Source organism: Mesoplodon mirus (assembly GCF_964341445.2).
Source record: "Mesoplodon mirus genome assembly, chromosome: 9".
NCBI classification, from domain to species: domain Eukaryota; kingdom Metazoa; phylum Chordata; class Mammalia; order Artiodactyla; family Ziphiidae; genus Mesoplodon; species Mesoplodon mirus.
In genome coordinates, this window is record NC_138985.1 from 102,206,365 (window position 1) to 102,227,450 (window position 21,086).

At 47.2% G+C, this 21,086-nt stretch overlaps 1 protein-coding gene across 5 annotated transcripts in view; it reads right to left on the minus strand.

Moving 5' to 3' along the window:
• Positions 1–21,086, minus strand: part of DENND2A (DENN domain containing 2A) — a 102,378-nt gene that overhangs the window by 20,166 nt on the left and 61,126 nt on the right. For 4 of the 5 annotated variants that reach the window (XM_082631696.1, XM_082631694.1, XM_082631692.1 and 1 more), the window contains 8 exons: positions 15,997–16,090; positions 15,480–15,530; positions 13,966–14,153; positions 8,917–9,026; positions 7,898–7,967; positions 6,720–6,797; positions 2,958–3,098; positions 1,388–1,536 (listed from right to left, as the gene is read on the minus strand). In XM_082631696.1, the coding sequence (XP_082487822.1) occupies positions 1,388–1,536; positions 2,958–3,098; positions 6,720–6,797; positions 7,898–7,967; positions 8,917–9,026; positions 13,966–14,153; positions 15,480–15,530; positions 15,997–16,090 (881 nt within the window). The remainder of the gene's footprint in view (positions 1–1,387; positions 1,537–2,957; positions 3,099–6,719; positions 6,798–7,897; positions 7,968–8,916; positions 9,027–13,965; positions 14,154–15,479; positions 15,531–15,996; positions 16,091–21,086) is intronic. The other variant, XM_082631695.1, reaches the window with a different exon arrangement.

A 21,086-nucleotide genomic window follows, 5' to 3' on the forward strand; every position in this document is an offset into this window, starting at 1 on the left:
GGAGAGCTGCCCGGCGCCCAGCACCAGCTGCAGGCTGTAGGCAGGGCCTGCTTCCTGAGCTGACAAAAGGACACAGGGAGTACAATAACTATGACATTAAAAGTGAATAGCTGGCTCAAAGGCAGGGTGGGAGCAGCCTGGGAGTAGCCAAGTGGCTGCTGTCCAAAGAGTAGCATCATCAAGGTGACCAGATGGGCTGCGGCGGAGGGGGGGCTGGGCTCCATTTCCCGCCACGCCTCCTGATGGGTCCCACGTTCACACGCTTTGCCCTTTCCATTCTTCTTTCCCCTTTCGTTTTCTAGAGTTGAGAGTCATGTCTCCTCTCCAAACCACAGTCCTCCAGTTTTCGCGTTTTGGCATTTCTTCTTTCCAGATGGATCCTCAGCGGGCCTCCCTGCCTCTCCTGGTCGGTTGGCCCGTCTAGCTGGGCCCCGTGTCTCAGCCCTTCCTGGAACCGCAGCCGCCACTGGTGCAGCTATGGCCTCAGTTCCAAAGCGAGGAAGGCTCTGATTTGGTACTTTGAAATGATGAAAATGCCAGGAATTTTTTTTTTTTAAAGTTCAGAATTCACCCAAATCCCTACCTGCATCTCCTTCAGGATCTTCTTCGATTTGTGGCCTGGGCTTTGCGAATCACTGAATGTGACCACGAGGATGTGGGTGCATCCCACTGGGTAGTGAGCTTGTGTGTGATTTACGTTAGTACTGAGAGGAAGGGGTGCCTTAGGCTCTGTCTCTGCTTTCCACCGTGGTCCTGCAGCCCTCCATGCACCGGGCCTTGCCCATCTCTGCCAGTTCCTGGCTCTCCTCTGGGCTTTCCTCTCCGCTCAGCTACACTGAGCTGCTTTGCAAGTTCCTGAAGGCGATGCTCTTGGCCTCCCATCTCCCTGCCTTTGTACAGAAAGCTCCTTTTGCCCAGAATGGGCTTTCTACTTGCTCTTCATCTTGAGACACAGGGAACTCGTCCCCTCTGGGAATGAGCACCCTCCGCGATCTCCAGAACGCTCTGCCCTCTAGTCAGCCTTTACAACATGCTGCTGGGTGGTCTGTTTACTTCTCCATTCCCCGCCTTGGATTGAGGCCTCTTTGAGGACAGCTCTGTGTCTTTTATGCCTCTTTCCTTAGCACATGGAAGGGTGCCCAGCGCAAAGCAGAATGAGCGAAGAGTAGACCAAGTACCAGAAAAGTAGTGCATAGAAGTGCGGGCTCACCTCACTTTACACAACTGGTGTGCCTCACAAACCTCCAGCCTTAGTTGCCCACTGACTCACACCCCTTCTTCAGAGGAGCTGCCTCTGCAATCCCAGGCAGTCCCCACCCTACAGATTCCAGACAGTGTGAGACGCCCGCCGCTCAAACACCTTAGCAGGAGTAGCCACGGGTGGTACCTGAGTTTGTCCGCGATGAAGATGACCCTCCTTTCCAGAAGCAGGGAGGCAAAAACACAGAGCAGGTGTCGGACGCTGAGACAGGAAAAGAGAGACTCAAAGTCCACGTGTTCGAGCCGGGAGTCCAGAGGGCGGCACAGTTCAATCACCTGCCGGGGAACAGGAGCAGCATGAGGGGGGCCAGGCCTCTCACACGCAGTGCAGCCCTGGGGCTCTGCAATCTGCAGCAGGGGTGGCCCACTGCCAGTGGAAAAGGGAAAGAGAAAAAAAGGAAAACAGAAGGGACTGGGGAAAGAAAGATCGCAGGAGACTGGGGAAGGAGGTGTGTTTGGTAGGGACGCAGTCTCACGGCTGTGTGTGAGGACAGTTTGGACGGAGGTGGGGAGAGAGGACTGCAGAACAAGAGGCCCTCGGCCCAGGATGGTTGGAGACCCTCCTTGTCGATAACGTATCTGGAGCCCACACAGGGAGTTCTATGACTGTTGAGGTCCTGTCCCTCACAGCCCCACAGCAAAGCGTCTCCGCCTCACATGGGAATCACAGGCTCACGCAGGAGGACCAGCAGATCCAAGCACCTCTTTTAAGACTCACCTCCTCTAGAAGGCGATACGTAATGAACTCAACCCCATTCCAGCCCCTTCCCAATGACAGCTCTTTCAGCTTGTATGCTTAGTGTGTGTATATTCTCACTCTGTACTTGTTGAAATGTTCCTGAGTTCAAGTCATTACTCATGTGCAGGTTTTTCTTTTTCAATAGCTGACTCCTTCTTGGTGAGCAGAGACTGGCTTCTACTCTCAGCACGGCACCTGCCCGGTGCTGCCCACACAGTGGGGCTCACTAAGGGTGACACCCCCATAGCCAAGCCACCTGCGTCTGTAGGGGTGGTTGAGGATTCTCCAGCAACAGGGAGACTGCTCCTCTCTGTGCTGGGAAGTTGGGTTGTTCCAGAAGATCCCAGACACATCCTCATCCTTCCCCTGTCCCCAGAGGTGACCTGCTCTTCTGAGGGCCTTTAGAACTAGAGACTCAAGACTGAATGGGAGGCCCACTTACCGCAAAAAAAAAAAAAAAAAAGACTGAATGGGATCTGCCCTCTGATATCCACAGAGTCACACACAGGGAATGGGAAGGATGAAAACAAGCTCTGGCATCAAATCCCAGCCCAGCCAAGGAAAGGGACATGCTTCAAAGTCTAGGATGAATAAAAAGTAGTACCTGAGCTTATCTTCCCTGAAAAGAATCTGCTTTATACTATAAAGTGGTAGAGGTGATGCAGACCAAAAACCTAAATAGGTTTAAATACTATTTATGAAGGTAGTAGGCTAATAAGAGAAGCTAAAGATGTTCACTGCCCTGGCATAGTTCTGAGCCAGAATCCTGGGCTGGATGGACTGGACTTAGGGTGGAATTTATGATACTCTTAGAGATGGGTGACCTGGGCCAGGCTGAGGAGCAAGAGGACATCACTGAATGTGACAGCCCACTGGAAGCCAGCCCCTGGGACCACTGGGACTTGGCCACTGTCTGGGCTACTCCCCCCCAGGATAGGAAAGGACTCTGATGGCTTACCTCAGTTCCTGATCCTGGCAAGAAGTTCTTGACAACAATGGTTTTGCCCAGGGCTGGGAAAGGGGCTTCCATGACACTCCGCATGAGAGGCTGGACCAGGGCGGGAGAGATGCCTCGTCGCTTTTCCACCTCATCCAAGATCTGCAAGGGGCAGAAAAGCAGCTCAGCTATCCTGAAGTCAGGTCACCAGGGTGTAGCTCTGTTCCAGATGAAGTGGGCCTGCCACAGAGGCTGAGGCATTGTGGGGAAGCCCGTTGTCCTCATCAGGCCAGACAAAGTCTCTTTCACCTTGTGTGTTAGGGCCCCAATTCTCTCCTCTATGCAGCCACTCTTCTTCTACGTGACTCTGTAATTTCTCCCACTAAAGGGGTGAAGTATAGTTTCTTGCCCCCTTGACTTTGAAAACTGTCCTGTTTGTCACACGGGTATGGCCATGTGACTTACTGGATTGATATATGCATTCTCAATGGGAAGAATAGCACCCCCAAAGAGGTAAAAATTGGTTTGGGGGTTGGTGGTGAAAAACTTAGATATTGTGAGGGTTTATAGCCTTCTAAGGTGCCATAGTACATAAACAGATATGCGATATATCTATGGAATTAAAATTTCTCTGGGGGGGCACTTCCTTGGTGACACAGTGGTTAAGAATCTGCCTGCCAATGCAGGGGACACAGGTTTGAGCCCTGCTCCAGGAATATCCCACATGTCACGGAGCAACTAAGCCCGTGCGCCACAACTACTGAGCCTGCGCTCTAGAGCCCACAAGCCACAACTACTGAGCCCATGTGCCACAACTACTGAAGCCCGTGCGCCTAGAGCCCATGCTCTGTAACAAGAGAAGCCACCGCAATGAGAAGCCCGCACACTGCAACGAAGAGTAGCCCCCGTTCGCCACAACTAGAGAAAGCCCGCGCGCAGCAACAAAGACCCAATGCAGCCAAATAAATAAATAAAATAAATTAAAACAAAAGTTTCCCTGGTGGGTAGCCATTTGGGCAACACAAACCAAAACCAATGAGATACCACTTCATACCCATTAAGATGGCTGAAATAAAACACAGGTAACAGGTATTGGTGAGGACGTGGAGAAATTGGGACCCTCATACACTGCTGGTGGGAATGTAAACTAGTGAAGTTTTTCTTTTGAAAACAGTCTGGCAGCTCCTCAGAAAGTTAAACATAGAGTTACTATATGACCCAGCAATTCCACTCCTAGGTATTTAACAAAGAGAAATGAGAACATGTTCACATGAAAACTTGTGCATGAATGTTCACAGAGCATTATTCATAGTAGCCAAAAAATGGAAATAACCTAAATGCCCATCAACTGATGAATGATAAACAAAACGTGATATCCATATAGTGGAATATTATTCAACCATAAGAAGGAATAAAATACTGATACGTGCTACAACATGGATGAACCTTGAAAACACTGCTAAGTGAAATAAGCCAGACACAAAGGGACAACTAATGTATAATTCCACTTACATGAGATCCTAGAGTCGAATTCATAAAAGAGACAGACAGTAGAGTAGAGTGGTGGTTGCCAGGGGCTGGGGGAGGAGGGGACAGAGCGTTAGTGTTTAACGGGTACTGAGTTTTAGTTTGAGAAGATGAAAAAGTTCTGGAGATGGATGGGGGTGACGGCTGCACAGCAATGTGAATAAACATAATGCCAATCAGTTGGGCACTTAACAGTGGCTGAAATGGTAAAGTTTATGTTACGTATATTTTAGCACAATAAAAAGACAAAAAATTAAAAATAATTCCATGGGGAGGGGAGGCAATTGAGAAACAAATATCTAAAAAGGCTGCTTAGGGGATCAATAATGAGAAAAAGGTTGAGGACGACTGTGCCAGCAGAATGAGGCAGAAGTGACAGTGTGCCAGTTCTAAGCCCAGGCTTTAGGAGGCCCGCCTTATGTGTTTGTTTCTGTTCGCCCGATCATGCCCCTGCCACAGCTGCGAGAAGAGCACGCATGGGACAGCTTACTGTCTAAGGGAGGTGACAGATGTGTGAACCAGACCCTCAGCCAGACTTGCAGCCTTAAGCACAGCACAGCCAGCCTAGATTAGCCAACCCCCAGCCTACTCGCAGCACATGAGTGAGCCCATGGCGACCGGCAGAGCCGGACCCCAGCTGCCCGCCCCTCTGTGAGAGGAAATGATGGCTGCTTTACGCCACGGTGGTTTGTTACATAGCATTATTGTAGCAATACTTCTGCCTTTCTTCAGAGATTCTGAGAGTTGTTCTTATCCATGATTCCTCTTTCTGTACTAAAGGACAATTTGCCATTTTAGTTATCCTTGTCCCTCACCTAGAAATAGCTTGAGATCTTGGAATCATTTAGCCAAAGCTTTGTCTGTGGTTATGTGCTGAAGATGTGCTGTGTGATCTGTGGCAAGTCTTCATACTACGGTCTTAAAAAATACGCTGTCACAACACTGACAAGAAAATGCAGGACTGTGCATCACACGAGTATGTGAGGATGTTAACTTGCCCTGCACCCCCTGCCCGTGACATAGCAATGCAGCTTATGTGAACTCCAAAGCTGCCACTGGGTGCTGGGCTACCTCACATCAGCTGTTTACTCCTAGATTCATAAGCAATCTTACAACAACAAGGGCTACGACCTACAGCCTTATTTCCATGCTTAAACAAACCCATGTTGAAGACTGGCATGAGCAGCAATGCATATCTGTGCTACAGCGTGTAAATGACTGACTTTAATGTACGATGATTACCACTTCAGGTGGAGTGGAGGTTAAGACCGTGACTCAGATTACACTGATAACATTAATTACCTCAGACTTGCATACAAGTTCTACCGTGGCAAGAGGTCACACTACATCAGTATAATTCGGGCTTCCTCTGAGTTCAGGAGGAGGGTGGGCAGGAGGGAGACTTTTGTGTCGGAATGCTTTTAGGGAGTGCTGCTTACATCCGTGGACAGCAGATGTAGGACTTCAATTCTCTAAAAGAAAGCTCAGACTGAAATACGTGCTCAAGAAGGATTTAAAAAAAAATGTATGGAGGGACTTCCCTGGCGGTCCAGTGGTTAAGACTCCAGGCTTCCACTGCAGGGGGCATGGGCTCGATCCCTGGTTGGGAAACTAAGATCTGCATGCTGTGTGGTGTGGCCAAAAAAAAAAAATTTATGGATTATATATTCACGTCTGGTTAACACAGGAAAAAACGTTGAATTATACCTAACTTTTGAGATTGGCATCATAGAGCATAGTAATTATCTCCTACACACCATTCCGGAATACTGGGGTGGGTGAGCCAATTCACCAGGGCAATCCCTATGTCTTGATATATTGGCTCATTTTCCAAAAAGAAGGACCAAATTATACTAAGATTTTGATAGAGCAGTCTTGAGATAACAAATCTTGCACACACACAACAGATATACACACGACACATATACACAACACATAATGTGACAAAAGATAATGCTTCAGGAAAGTAAAATGTATGGAACATTCTGGAGTTCTCTGTCCCTCCCATCCTCAACTGCAATGACTTTGACCTTCTCCCCTCCCCCACTTTCTGGGCCACAACCTTCATCAACTCATTTCCTGTCCTAAAGATTAGAGAATAGATGAGGCTCAAGGAAGGGAGGAGGAAGAAGTGGGAAGGAAAACGGGTGGGGGAATAAGAGGATAAAAGTCACGGGGGGGTTAGGGTGTGTCTTGTGTCCTCCTGGACCCTGTCCTGCATTCCCTCCCTCCCTTCTCTGAGGCCCAGGTCCTCACCTTTGAAAAGAGGCTGAAGCATCCCAGGCGGCTCACGATGCAGTAAACTTCAGGGAGACGCTTTCCTTTGCCACCAGGCTTTTTGGAGTGAAACACAAGGAAATCATGAGTGTTACCAATCTCAGGGGAGGAAAGACCCCAAATGTTTTTAACATGGTGCCTATTGTTTCCATACACCATAGCTTTTGAAAATCAGTGAGGTAAGCAGTTACCAATACCCCGTCTTACAGGTGAAAGCACTTCTGGTTACGTAGACATATTTTTTAATTCTCCCAAAGGGACCAAATCAAGGATGTTGTGCACATAGCAGGTGCTCAATATGGCCTATAGAACCATAAAATAAGGAATCTTAACTTGTTTACCCACATCACTGTAATTCCTCTCAAGGAAATTATTTATTCTTTATCATTATTATAATAATTCTGAATGAGAAATCATTTCTGAAAATCCTTTTTGGAAACTGACTTTTAACTTTCAAAACAAAAAAGGAAAACAATCTCAACACTTGAACTCTAAAGTAATTATATCAACAAAATTTATTATCCCACTTAACTTTTTCAATTATTATCCATACTTTTTCTTCACTAACTACTAAACAGCCACTATGTGCCATGCATTATTCTTGACTCTATTAGCCTATTTATGAAAAGACTAAAATACACTCTCGGTGGAAAATGATTTGCCACTACAGAAGACTGTCCCCAAAATGGGCCTCAAAAAGACCCGTTCTTTAGTGTTTTGGCATAATCACTTCATTGAAATAAGTTTCTGACTTTTAAAGGTTAATGTTCTCAAGGAGACACAAATTATCTGCGTCATCAACAATAAAGCCATCCTTCTTCTGCCCTAACAACTATTATGAATGTTCTCTGTAAGCTCTCAAAGTCTGTTTAGCACACTTTATTAGAAAGGACATTTGGCTTGAGGAGAGAAAGGTCATTTATTTGGCAGGGAAAACAATGCAGAAAGTATTTTCTTTCCAAAGGAGACAGACAATGTTCCCGTCTACCCGTAAGACTCAACGTGGACCCCCAGATATTCCTCCCTGGTTTTAACTGCCCCGGTGAACTTGCTACACCTCCTGCCCCTACTCGTGTGGCACGTGGTGAGTGGGACCCCAGGAAGCCAGCGCCGGCTCTGCACAGAGCTCTTGCTGCCTGAGAGCAGAGCGTACTGACCAGCAGTCTTCGGCAGTAACCGAACCTCCTGCTCCCGTCTTCTCCAGTTAAGACAAACGAGAATGTTTCACTGTGGTTGGGAAAACAAAAGCACGTTACAAAGCAAAACAAAACCAAAGTCACATCGCGTTGAGCAACCAGGGGACATTCTGGAGGAGGCTGTCCAAAAGGGCTGCTCGCTGTCTGGCTGGTCCACCTCTGGGCTGGGGCTCTGGTCACCTACAGCTTTGGAGTCTGTGTCAGGGACAGGGAGATCTAAAGTGTCGCTGCGTCCTGAGAGGAAGTGAGGAATTTTCTTCTCACCCTGAGTCCTCATATAATCCTATCACCTGGGCCATCCCATTGCATGCACACAGCAGTCATTATCTGAGCCCGGGAGTGCGGTGGCATCTGCTGATCTAGGGATGTGCCTCAGCGAGGGATCAGTGGAAGAGTAGGACACTTCTGTGCCCCTCTCAGAACTGCCCCTTGCGCGGCTCTCCTAGGCACTGTCTGTACAGGCCAGCCCGAGGCCTGGACCGTCCCTAAAGACTGCTGGGCCAACTTCAAGGAACTCAGTATCCCTCAAACACTTAGGATTTGGAGCCTCCTGAGTTTGGTTAGTTACTGAAATATCTGATAAAAAAATATTGGTATCCAACAACATGGGTTAAAACAGAAATGTAAACTTATCACAATCCGAGTAACAGCTGGATGGGCTACTGAAGAAATGTTTCCAGAGCGCTGGACAAGTATTAGTGACGGGCAATGTTTTCCTAGGCTATGAATTACCTTATTGCCCATCACGTCAGCTTATGAAACACACTCCCAGGTGGAGTGGGAGGTCTGGGAATCTGCAAACTTAGCAAGGTGATTCTTGTCTTCAGGCAGGTTTTAAAAACACCTGTGGAGGAAATTGCTACACTCGGGCCCCCCAGGATCACTCAACAGTAGGACCGACTTATGGGGTCTACCATCTATGACCCCCTCGAGTTCTTGCTTTAGTCTTTGCAGGAGGGGAGGGGGATGCCAGCACATACCTGGTAAACTGCTGGACAGGAGTCCAGTCCTTGGCGTCAGGGAAACAGAATTGGGGGATAGCCTTCAGCTGGTCCTCAGCTTCTCTCATGAACTTGAAAGACCTTTCCAACTGCAGGGAGAAGAGCGAGAGAAGATTGGAGAATAGACCCCAGCACTGGAGAGTGAGGCAGGTGCTTGGCAAGAGCCCATCTCCCGCCTTCCTGAAGTCATGACTGCCACCTTAATCTCCACTTTGAGGAGGGTCTGCAGCTCAGTCTGCTTGGGGCTTTTTGTCCCCAGGGCAGTTTCAACTATAATCTTATGGGGGAAGTGAGGAGGAAAAAAAGTGTGCTTTAGAGAAATGTTCTCTATGCAGAACATTCTGGAATGTAAGTATTCTAATCAATAAGGAAACGCTGTCATAGCAATCCCTTCCAAATCGGAGACTCATGAATCTGCAAGGCAGAGCCTCAAATCCAGTCTTCTGACCTCTGGGCCCAGGCAAATGTGCCCCTCCTTGATCTAGGCAAAGATAACACTTTTTAGTGACTACATCCAGCTAAATTATATTATATGGTGAAATTTAACTCATTTCAGGAAGTCTTTTTTTTTTTTTTTTTTGCAGTACGCAGGCCTCTCACCGTCGTGGCCTCTCCCGTTGCGGAGCACAGGCTCCAGACGCGCAGGCTCAGCGGCCATGGCTCACGGGCCCAGCCGCTTCGCCGCATGTGGTATCTTCCCAGACCGGGGCACGAACCCGTGTCCCCTGCATCAGCAGGCAGACTCTCAACCACTGCGCCACCAGGGAAGCCCTCAGGAAGTCTTTGAATGTCAGAACTAAAGGAAAACTAGATATCATCCAGCCTGACCTTCTTATTTTAGAGATAAGAAAATAAGCCCCAGGAAGTTAAGTGATTTGTCCATGATCACACAGCTAGTATGGAATCTAGTAAAGAATCAAAATGATCTTAATCTCTAGCCTGTCTGTCTTTCTCTCTCTCTCTGATTTATCTGACATATCACAGACTGGATGAATATCATCTCATTTCAAAATGGAATGAATCAATGAAGTCTGATTTAGAGATGATATTTAAAGCCATGAGTCTGCTCGTTCTGTGTCTGAACAGGTTATCTGTGCTAAAAAAAGCATCTCATTCTGGGGAATCTGTTGGACAGCAATGCACATACAGTTAACCATACTGTACTGTACACTGGGAGATGTTGGGATGGAGAATTTTATGTTGTGTGTGTTTTTTTGTCTCAATTAAAAAACAAAGGCACTCTAGGTATAAGTTTGGGATACAAAAAGGAATAGTTTATAATTAGTACAGTTAGCTTATAAATTGGTACTTCTAACGTGTTGGGAAGAATTGTTGGCTTTTGTTGTGGTGTTGATGATAGGTTTACACTTGTTAAATTTCCTTTATAAACAGTTAAAGAAAAAAAATTATGCTAAAATTATCGTCAGTCATTTGAAATATCAGATATTTGAAGTGAGTGGAGTATGAATTTCTAAAGTTACGAAATTGTAATGTCTAACCTAAATTCTTACTATAATATTTTCCATAGTTTCTTATTTTGTTTCTCATAGTTTGCCATTGGCCTCCACCTTAAACCAGGCTGGCAGAGAGTTTCTGACATCTGCAGGCCAACAGTACCTTTGACTCCTTCACAGAGGATCTACAAGCCTTCCCAAGGCCATGAAATTTCAGAGAAAAGAGGTCTCTGAAGGGAGCATCCAAAGGAATAGAGCACCGGGCTGATGGCTTTCAATTTGAAAACCCACTTCTAGTATGACTCCTCTTAGGCTAGATCAAATTTAACTAAAGCTGCTACTACTATTAATGGTTGAGACAACTATCAATGAGTGAAACACAGTCACCATATGTAGACTGAAAGCCAGTCATTAATTGTCCTTTAGTTTTTCTTCTTCAGAATAAATAGTCACTCTTTCTTTTCTGTATAATTGTTCTCTCTTCTATCCATGACTCAGAGGATTCCAGATGGTCCTGGAACAGTCTTTGAGTTGATAATTCACTAGCTCAGACTGTTGCCAAAGCAATAATTTTTGATTACCCTTGGACAGTCTTGCAGAGAAGCAAATACCAGCTGGGTGTAGTTGTTGGAAGGGGTCATTAATCATCACAGAGCGAAGGACCCCAAACTATAAATAAAACAAAAGGAAGGAACAATGACATTTCTCCACAGTGGAAACGGCATTAGAGAACTGAAGCGTAGGCCTCGTAGGGAAATGAGTTCTAGCGCTTTTCAACGTGGCCCAGTCACCATTTGGATGAACCCACCCTCAGACCACATGCACGATACCCATAAATATGTGTATATACACATGTGCTTACACACACTGTCATCAGTGTATGACTTATCAACCCGTATGTGCACATACATGCTCTTACATGCACAGGAGCACATTTATAGGAAGTGGCACATGGAGATCTCTCTTACAAATACAAACAATCACAGATGGCTGGAAAACAGCCTGGCCTCCATGAGTTGTCATAAAGATAACTGCAAGGTATCAAGCATTTAATGGAATACGGCAGGCAGGATCTCTAGTGTGCAAATATGGAGTGTAAACCTTGATGAAAGTGGCTATAGGGGTGGAGGATAAAACTCATGAAGAGTTAAAAATGAGTAGGCTGAAGGAGAAAAGGGGCCTTCTGACAGAGGGAGCAAGTGAAGGAAAGGAGATATAAAGCAGCCCGGCATGCAAAAATGCATATGAAGAATGATCAGCGTAACATTAAAAATATACATCTAAAGGAATACTGGCAGCAAGATACATTTCCAACAGAAAGAGAGTGGTTAAATAGACTAGGGTAGGGGCTTCCCTGGTGGCACAGTGGTTAAGAATCCGCCTGCCAAAGCAGGGAACATGGGTTCGAGCCCTGGTCTGGGAAGATCCCACATGCCGCGGAGCAACTAAGCCCATGAGCCACAACTACTGAGACTGAGCTCTAGAGCCCGTGAGCCACAACTACTGAGCCCGCATGCCACAACTACTGAAGCCCGCGCGCCTAGAGCCCGTGCTCCGCAACAAGAGAAGCCACTGCAATGAGAAGCCCGCGCACCGCAATGAAGAGTAGCCCCCGCTTGCCGCAACTAGAGAAAGCCCACGCACAGCAACGAAGACCCAATGCAACCAAAAATAAATAAATAAATAAATATACTAAAAAAATAATAGATTAGGGTATACCCACAGAATGCAGCATTATGTAATTTCAAAAATGATGTTTTAGGGGCTTCCCTGGTGGCGCAGTGGTTGAGAGTCCGCCTGCCGTTGCAGGGGACACGGGTTCGTGCCCCGGTCCGGGAAGATCCCACATGCCGTGGAGCGGCTGGGCCCGTGAGCCATGGCCGCTGGGCCTGCGCATCCGGAGCCTGTGCTCCGCAGCGGGAGAGGCCACAACAGTGAGAGGCCCGCATACCACAAAAAAAAAAAAAAAAAAAAAAAAAATGATGTTTTAGAATTTGTATTAAGTATGTTTATAAACAATGACAGGTTTATAAACCATGGCACGGAAATTACACAATGTATGATCTCAGTTTTGTAAGAAAATTATATTATGAGAAAAGACTGGAAGAAAACACAATAAAATGCTAACAGTGATGATCTCTGTGGGATTACAGATGACTTTTTTCTTTATACATTTCTGGATTAGTCCGCCTTTCAACAGTGACTATGTAACTTTCCACTCAAAAAAAGTTTTAATGTGATGTCTAGGAGTCTGGAGATTCCATGTTGGAAACTCAAGCATTCGTTAGTTAGGTTGATTCATTAATTCATTCACAAATTAACGCTTTTACTCCTGGAACACTGGTTAAGTATTGCTATATGTATAACATTGTGCTACGCCCCAAAGGAAGTAAATAAAATAATAGGACAGTCCTTCATCCGTTGATGCAAGTGTGGTTCTCAACTAAATACGGGCACGCCCATAGCACTGGGGTTTTCACAGCATCATCCCTGGAGCTGAGATAGAGGAAGTGGAATAAGTGCCGGTGTGGAGGGCTGGTGCCTGTGGTTTATTTCAGTTATACCTATTTCCATCCTAAACTCCAAGCAGAGGACTTGATTGCTGTGCTGGAACCCAGTGCGCAGGACAGAAGGAAGGTTGGCCCGAGAAAGGAGGAGAGGGACAGCTGGAACCTAGGTCTTGGTAGATGCTGGGATTAATGCTTGGGTGGTGGCAGCAAAGGGAGGCCCTGATGGGACTAGGACATGAGCGCCCTCCCCTGTTCCTGTCCCTGAGCACCTGCACTGTATGAACTGTACAGAGACTGTCACATTGTACCTCGTGAGTCTTTGTAGGCTTATCTCATGCCCTCCTATCAGAGTGTAAGCTCCTTGAGGACAGGAAACACATTTTGCTCATCTTTGTAATGCCCTGGGGCCAAGCAGAAAACAGCTTGAAAGTAAAAGGGTCTCAGTAAATTCTGGCTGAACTGAATTAGAATGCGGTGGAAGCTCTTTATTACAGATGTCAAAGGCTAAGAATAATTTATATATTCTAGGCCATGTCATTTTCGGCTTTATTGAGCGCCGTTTCATTTTAGGAGCCATGATTTAATATATGGTAAAGCCACATCCACACAGCCATGACCCATGTGAGAACAGAACAGGATTCTCATGCATACACACATACAGAGGCACACAGGGCACATAGGGGTGTGTAGCATGGACACAAACATGACATTCCTTAGGAAGAGTTGTGCAGCTGATGGAAAGAAGCTTCTAGGACAGGTTGGGAAGAGACGTGGCTGGATAAGGAGATGGGGAGGATGAAGAGGACAGTACAGTCAGCACAGTGACCACAGGAAGGGGGTAAGTATTTTGGTCCCTGCTTTGAGTCTTGACTCTCACACCTCCTCGGACTTCGCAAATTCTCCAGCAGCAGTTTTTTCCTTCTGATATACCTTAATTAGGACCCATTTTTGAAATTCTAAGCACTTTGGGCTCCTGTACCTCCCTGAAACCGTGAGTCCCAATAAGATTTTGTCAAGAATGCTGCAGTCCCTGGCAGGCTGCAGACGCCTGGCCCACCCTGTACCTTCAGAGGGAACTGCTGGGTGAGTTCGGGCACATAGGCAGCCCCGGCCTGCTTCTTGTGCAAAGACACGACCACAAAGTACTCGAAGAGCTGCCTCTCCTGGTACTCGACGAGCTCCCGGTCCAGTGATGGGTATCTTGGAGCCTGCTTCAGGCGTGACTTCACATTGACCAGGCGCTGGCTGTGGGCTAGAGGGAGGAGAGCAGAGAGCAGAGAGGAGAGAGGAGAGAGGAGAGAGGAGAGAGGAGAGAGGAGAGAGGAGAGAGAGAGAGAGAGAGAAAGGGAGAGAGAGAGAGAGAGGGAGGGAGAGAGAGGGAGGGAGGGAGAAAGGGAGGGAGGGAGGGAGAAAGGGAGGGAGGGAGGGAGAGAGAGAGAGGGAGAGAGGGAGGGAGAGAGAGGGAGGGAGGGAGAGAGGGAGGGAGGGAAAGAGAGAGAGAGAGAGGGAGGGAGGGAGAGAACGCCTCAAAATGACTCACTCCCAATGTGGAATTGCACAGAGCTGCAACCCGTTGTGTAATTCCTAACTCAAAGAACTTTTTATAATCCTAAAAGAGTGTTCCCACATTTAACAAATTACTATAAAGCTCTTTATTTGGGATTCTTGCCAGAGTCCTAGTTGGAGCAACACCCGCCAGGCCACCAGGCTAATCGGGGTGCAGGAGCCTGGAATGTGGGATCTGCTGTCTGGACTTGGGGCAGCGGCTTGAGTGACCCTTGGGTTCCTCTGTCACATGGGGTGGGGACTCCTCCCTTCACTCACTTCCTTCATCTTTCAGTTTGGGGGATGTGACAAAATCCAGACCCTAGAGCTTTTGGAGCTGGGAGCTTTGAAAACATTCCGTGTGGCTCAGCTGGCAGAGACCTGACTAACTCAGGAACCCCATCTGCCTTCTCTCCTGCCACCATTCTGTGCAATGGAAGTGACTGGCTTCATTCCAGAGGTGGTGAGCGCTGGAGGCAAATGAAGCAGGGCCACTGAGCAGACGGGTCCCCATCACCTCACTGAGCAGCCCTGGACTATGGCTTTCTTCGGCTTCCCCTTAGGGTCTGAAAAGTTGTGGAAAACTCACTAAAGCCTAGACTGAGATCACCAAATTTAGATCTACAGGGACCAATAATTTCAGCGGCTTCATTTGACAGATGAGGAGCTAGAGGCCCTGGATCTCAAGTGATTTTCTCCAGATCACAGAGCCAGGAGTAGGGCAAGAGCCCCAGGTCTCTGGAGCCCCAGGCCAGCACACTGTACCTTGCACAGGTGTGAAAAACACCTACGACATAACGGAAAGGCACAGGAAGGGGGTGTCACTGCTGTGGTAGCCACCCTGGGTCTCTAGAACTGAGCTGTAGGCTCAGGGACCAAACAGGCCCACTCTGGCCAGGCTCAGACTTTCACGACTTGCCCAACAAGCTTGTGCAAGGCCACTGTGTCCCGTCCCTCACACTGAAAAGGAAGGGCTACCTTCGCAGCTTCCCAGTCACCTGCACGCGCCCTGCACAGCAACTGCTCTTCTCACCTTTCAGCTTCTCCTCGGTGTCACTGTCAGACTCACTGTTCTCATCTGTCACTAGACAAAAAAACACAACAACAAAAGGAAGAAAGTTGCAAGTGTGGGTTTTTCTAATGCAGGAAACTTTTTATATGTGGTAGCACAAATCCAAGACTTCTAGTTCAGAGGGGCTGTTTTCTTTTTGTCTATTTAAATGTAATGAACAAACTATGTCTTTGTCCAACTACATGTGTTTCCAAATTAATTTGGCTTCAGTTCAGATGGTACCTATATAAATACAGCAAAAGATACTGGCCCCTTTAATGTATATTAAGCAAAGAAGGTTGCTCCCATGGTGAGGTCAGAGCATGCAGCCCTAGGCTGACCTGATGGATACACAGGGAGACAGGATGGTGGGGGATATTTCCAAAGCCCCCAACTTGTTCTCCTCCTTGCTGAGTCAACCCCAAACAACAGGAAGCCACTTCTAGGAAGATTCTGTTTTCAGATTCTTGGGGGAGAAGGGATGGTGGCGGGGCCCTACCTTTTCCTGAGTTGCTCTCCGTGGACTGGGACAGTCTCTTCACCCGTTTCTTTCCTCTCCGGGCCTCATAAATGGCATTGATTCGCAACACCAGCTGCCAGACACGGGGAGAAGAAAAGCCAGTGTGAGCAGTCTCCTCCCCGTGGCAGCTGGGATTCCTTCGCTGCCCATTCTCTTTTAGGAGGGTGGCGGGCCAGGGAAAGGGGGTGGGGGGAGACATTTCCCACTGGCCCGCCGGCGTCTTTCAGTCATTCCTCTGGGCCAGATAGAAGCATGACTGTCAAGAACACTAAAGGACGCTGCCAGCCTCACTGATGTATGGGCGGGTGTTGTCTGAATATGCTAACGCAGCCATCTGAGACACAGAGGGAGAGGATTTCATTGGCTAAATGGTGTGATGGCTGCTCCCCCCCATAGTGCAATGTCACTGTGGTTTGGGAAGGAGCTTTTGCCCCCAAAGCAAAACAAGGAAAGAAAGAGACAGAAAAAAAAATGTTCCCAGGCAGGGCCCCTTTCATGGGCACCATGCCAAAGAGTGTCTGAGCAGCAGGAAGGGACCAGGGACTGCGGTAGCTCTTGAGCCCGAGCTCAGAACTGCAGGGAGGAGTGCCGTGTACCGGGCACACCGTCCTTCCTGCAGAGACACACTGGCCGCAGACTTGCTGAGGCCTTTCATGACCTCTCTGGCGCTCAGGAGCCGAGCTGCTCAGCAGACACCTTAGTAAGCAGCACACCCTCCAGAATGACTATAGCAGAACCGTCTGGTGATTGAGGCCCTGGGTCACTTCCCCTCAGGCTTTGCGGCATCACCTGCAACTTTCAAGAGAAGAAGCTTCCTGGACACCCCCTGGTGGCACATTGGTTTAAGAATCCGCCTGCCAATGCATGGGACAAGGGTTTGAGCCCTGGTCTGGGAAGATCCCACATGCCGTGGAGCAACTAAGCCCGTAAGCCACAACTCCTGAACCTGTGCTCTAGGGCCCGTGAGCCACAACTACTGAAGCCCGCGCGCCTAGAGCCTGTGCTCCGCAACAAGAGAAGCCACCGCAATGAGAAGCCCACGCACCGCAATGAAGAGTAGCCCCCGCTCAATACAACTAGAGAAAGCCCGTGTGCAGCAACGAAGACCCAAGGCAGCCAAAAATAAATTAAAAAAAAAAAAAAGTAGAAGCTTCCTGGGTTCAACCTGGTTGGGAGAAAGGGAAGTCTACCCGTGCATAATCGACACAAACCAACTAGTGACTTTAAAGGGGAGCTGTCTGGAAAAGTTTACAATTCTTTCATACATTGGGAAGAACAGGGGGGATGTGCTATGGTAAACTGGGGACAGGTACCCATCAGGGACAGTTGCCAACACCCACCTCTGCCCTCTACTCCTCGGATCCCCTCCCTAACGTAGCTCACCAGCTCCTCTCTACAAGCACTGGCCCACCAGAGAGGAGGGTGGCTTATTCCCGAGGCCTCCTTGTGGCCGGCCTGGGTTCCGTGCCCCCAGCTCTGCGGACTCTCACTGACACTGCCCTGCCGTGGCCTCGGCCGTCTGCGCCCTCTGGCTCCTGATGGGCGGCCCAGCCCTGGCCTCGCCAGCTCTGTGTGAACTCCTCTTCCCTAACCATGAACCTGGCCCGACTGAGGCCTCTGCCTTCACCCCCAAATCCCTGCCATGTGGCAGCTCTTTATATTTGCTCTCATGACCCAGCCATCTCCTTGAGAGCTCACACCCCCGAATTGGCCTTCTTTTCTTTTCCCACATGTTCTAACTAGTGGGATGTAACACTAACCCCATTTCCCACGGAAGAAGACACCGTATCAACAGTGTTATTCACAACAACCAAGAAGTGAAAACAAGCCAAATGTCAACTGATGGATGAATGGATAAACACAATGTAGCATGTACATACAATGGAATATTATTCAGCCTTAAAAAGGAAGGAGATTCTGACACATGCTCCAACGTGAGTGAACCTTGAGGATTTCATGCTAAGTGAAATAAGTCACAAAAGGACAAATATTATATGACACCACTTATACGAGGTACCTAGAGTAGTCGAATTCATAGAGACAGAAAGTAGCACGGTGGTTGCCAGGGGCTGGGGGGTGGGAGGAATGGGGAGTAAGTTTAATAGGTGCAGCGTTTCAGTTTGGGGAGATGAGAAAGTTCTGGAGACGGATGGTGGTGACGGCTGCAGAGCAATGTGAATGTACTTAATGCCGCTGAGCTATACATTTAAAAATGGTTAAAACGGGGCTTCCCTGGTGGCGCAGTGGTTGAGAGTCCACCTGCCGGTGCAGGGGACACGGGTTCGTGCCCCGGTCCGGGAAGATCCCACATGCTGCGGAGCGGCTGGGCCCGTGAGCCATGGCCGCTGAGCTTGCGCGTCCGGAGCCTGTGCTCCGCAACGGGAGAGGCCACAACAGTGAGAGGCCTGCGTACCGCAAAAAAAAAAAAAAAAAGGTTAAAACGGTTAAGTTTTATGTTATGTATATTTTATCACGAATTTAAAAATACAGGTAAATAAACAAATGAGTTGCTAGGTCAAATTGTTTTTGGAGAGAAGGAAATTTTTAAACCTATTCAAAATCTCCCCCCCAAATATCCAAAAATTAACTAGAAAGAAGACCTTTACAATATGGTTAACATCCTTCCATTTGTTTAAATAAGATGAACACTAGACTGTAAGCTCCATGCAGGCAGGAATGTCTGTCACTTTTATTCACTGCTGTCATAGTACCTGTATGGGATGGAGCAGGGCCTGGCACACAGTAGGTACTCAATAAATAGTTGTTGATTATTAATTTGTTGAATGAATACTGAGCATCTCCTATGTGCAAGGGATTTTGCTAGGAGCTGTGAGGGATAAAAGGATATATGGGACATGGCACACATTCTCAGGGAGTTTACAAGCTAATAGGAAGGACGAAGGTGCATTCATAAGACAATATATAAGACAATTATAAGACAACTATAAGACAATTCACGAGTGCTACGTAAGTAGTATAAATAATATGACAGAGAAGGTTTTTCTCATTTTAAATCAGGTCATGGAGTAAGTGGAAGCCATATATATACTTCAGTTAATAAAACTTTGTTCCTTTTTATTTAAAAAAAATTTCCCCAGGGAGAAAAACTTAAACAGGCTTTCAAATAATTGAACTTTTTAACAGGAGATAAGTTTCGTTGTTTTAAAAGTGTTCTGAAAAAAAACCAAAAACAAATAAAAGTGTTCTGTACTAGAAGTATTGGCCTTTTTAGAAACTTTTTTAAAGTTGAAAACAAACATTTTTAACTATAAGCTCATTTGGAAGACAGTCTGTTTCAGAAAGAGTCATCTGGGACCTAATTCTGCCTATGACGGCTGCCTAAGAAACAAAGGATTCCACATAAACCTGCTACAGTGCTGAGGGGGAGCTCGCTTCTCATTATAAAGGACAGCACAATGTTTCATGAAACCTGGGGACATCCCACCACTGTGTAATTAACTGCTCCGTTTCAGCTGCCACGTTAATGAAGGTACAGGGTTGCTAGGAGAATACAGGGAAGGATGGTCTCTTTCTCTCTCCCCTCCTCCACTGGGACCTCCATTCCTCTTAGGGCTGAGGCGGGAGAAATCAAGGGAAGCATCCATACTTCCAGAAGGGACTCATGTTACACGTTACAGCAGAGGCAGCTGAAGGAACACCAACCAACCCATTAACTGATGAGTTGTGAGTAGACCATTAAGTCCTTCTTGCTAGATAAAAACGCAAAAGCAAGGGTTTTGGATAGCAAACGCTTTAAGGTTCCAAAACCTGGAAGTCATGAATGTGCCTGAAAAAGAAGCTTTGACGTCAAGTAAAGGATTCAAAGCATTTGGAAAGGACAAGCCTAGGTTAAGATTAAGTAGCAAGTGATAGAACTGAGGATTCACAAGACTTCTAATAGACTGTAATGAGTCATTTTTAAAGAAATATTTATTTATTTATGTGGTTGCGCCGGGTCTTAGTTGCAGCAGGTGGGTTCCTTGGTTGTGTCATGCAAACTCTTAGTTGCGGCATGCATGTGTGATCTTGTTCCCCGACCAGGGACCCAACCCCTGGCCCCCTGCCTTGGGAGCACGGAGTCTCATCCACTGCGCCACCAGCGAGATCCCTGTAATTAGTCATTTGTTTTCTTTTTAAACATTCCTTTGAAGAATTGTGTACTTCACCTTTATGACTAAAATTTTAATAAGATTTTGTTGTTGTTGTTGTGAAAGTGACAGGTAAAACATGCTGATTTTTCTCCAGATTTGATTACACTTGCCAAACCCTACTTGAGTAAGTGCCTGGGCACTATGTAAGTGGGGCAACTCACTTTAATTTCAGGCAATAAACTAAGAGGGAACAAAGTGCTGCTTGCAAGTTAAACTCATATGAAGTGGCAGAAATAGTACTACCTTTCTCTCCACCTCTCTCTATTTTTTTTTTTTTTTTTTTTTGCGGTACGCGGGCCTCTCACTGCCGCGGCCTCTCCCGTTGCGGAGCACAGGCTCCGGACGCGCAGGCTCAGCGGCCATGGCTCACGGGCCCAGCTGCTCCACGGCATGTGGATCTTCCTGGACCGGAGCACGAACCCGTGTCCCCTGCATCGGCAGGCGGACTCTCAACCACTGCGCCACCAGGGAAGCCCCCTCCACCTCTCTATATTTATATAAAATATGCACACATATTCTCTTCCCCTCAATCTCAAAAAATCTTTTTTAAATATTAAATGAGTATAAAGGGGGAAGTGATGGGTAAAAGCGCAGGGGTGGAAAATAGAGGTTCAATGCTTATTAAGAGATCCATAGTCAAACTTAGAGTTGTATCAAAGCTCTTTAACCTCAGCTGATTCATCTGACTGTTCCTGTTTAATTGGCTAAAATAACGGTGAGGCTGTACAGATGTTAATAGCCACTTGTAATTATGTCACTATTGCAGGTTTTTGACATTACAGGTATGTGTGAGTCATGCCAGGACAAGAAGAGGAGAGTTAAGACAGTGACTGAAAGACAGCCAAAGGGAGACAGAAAGCGGTTCCACCAGGGGCGAAGGAGACTGGGATCCACGTACTGGTGGGAGCTCATTCAGCC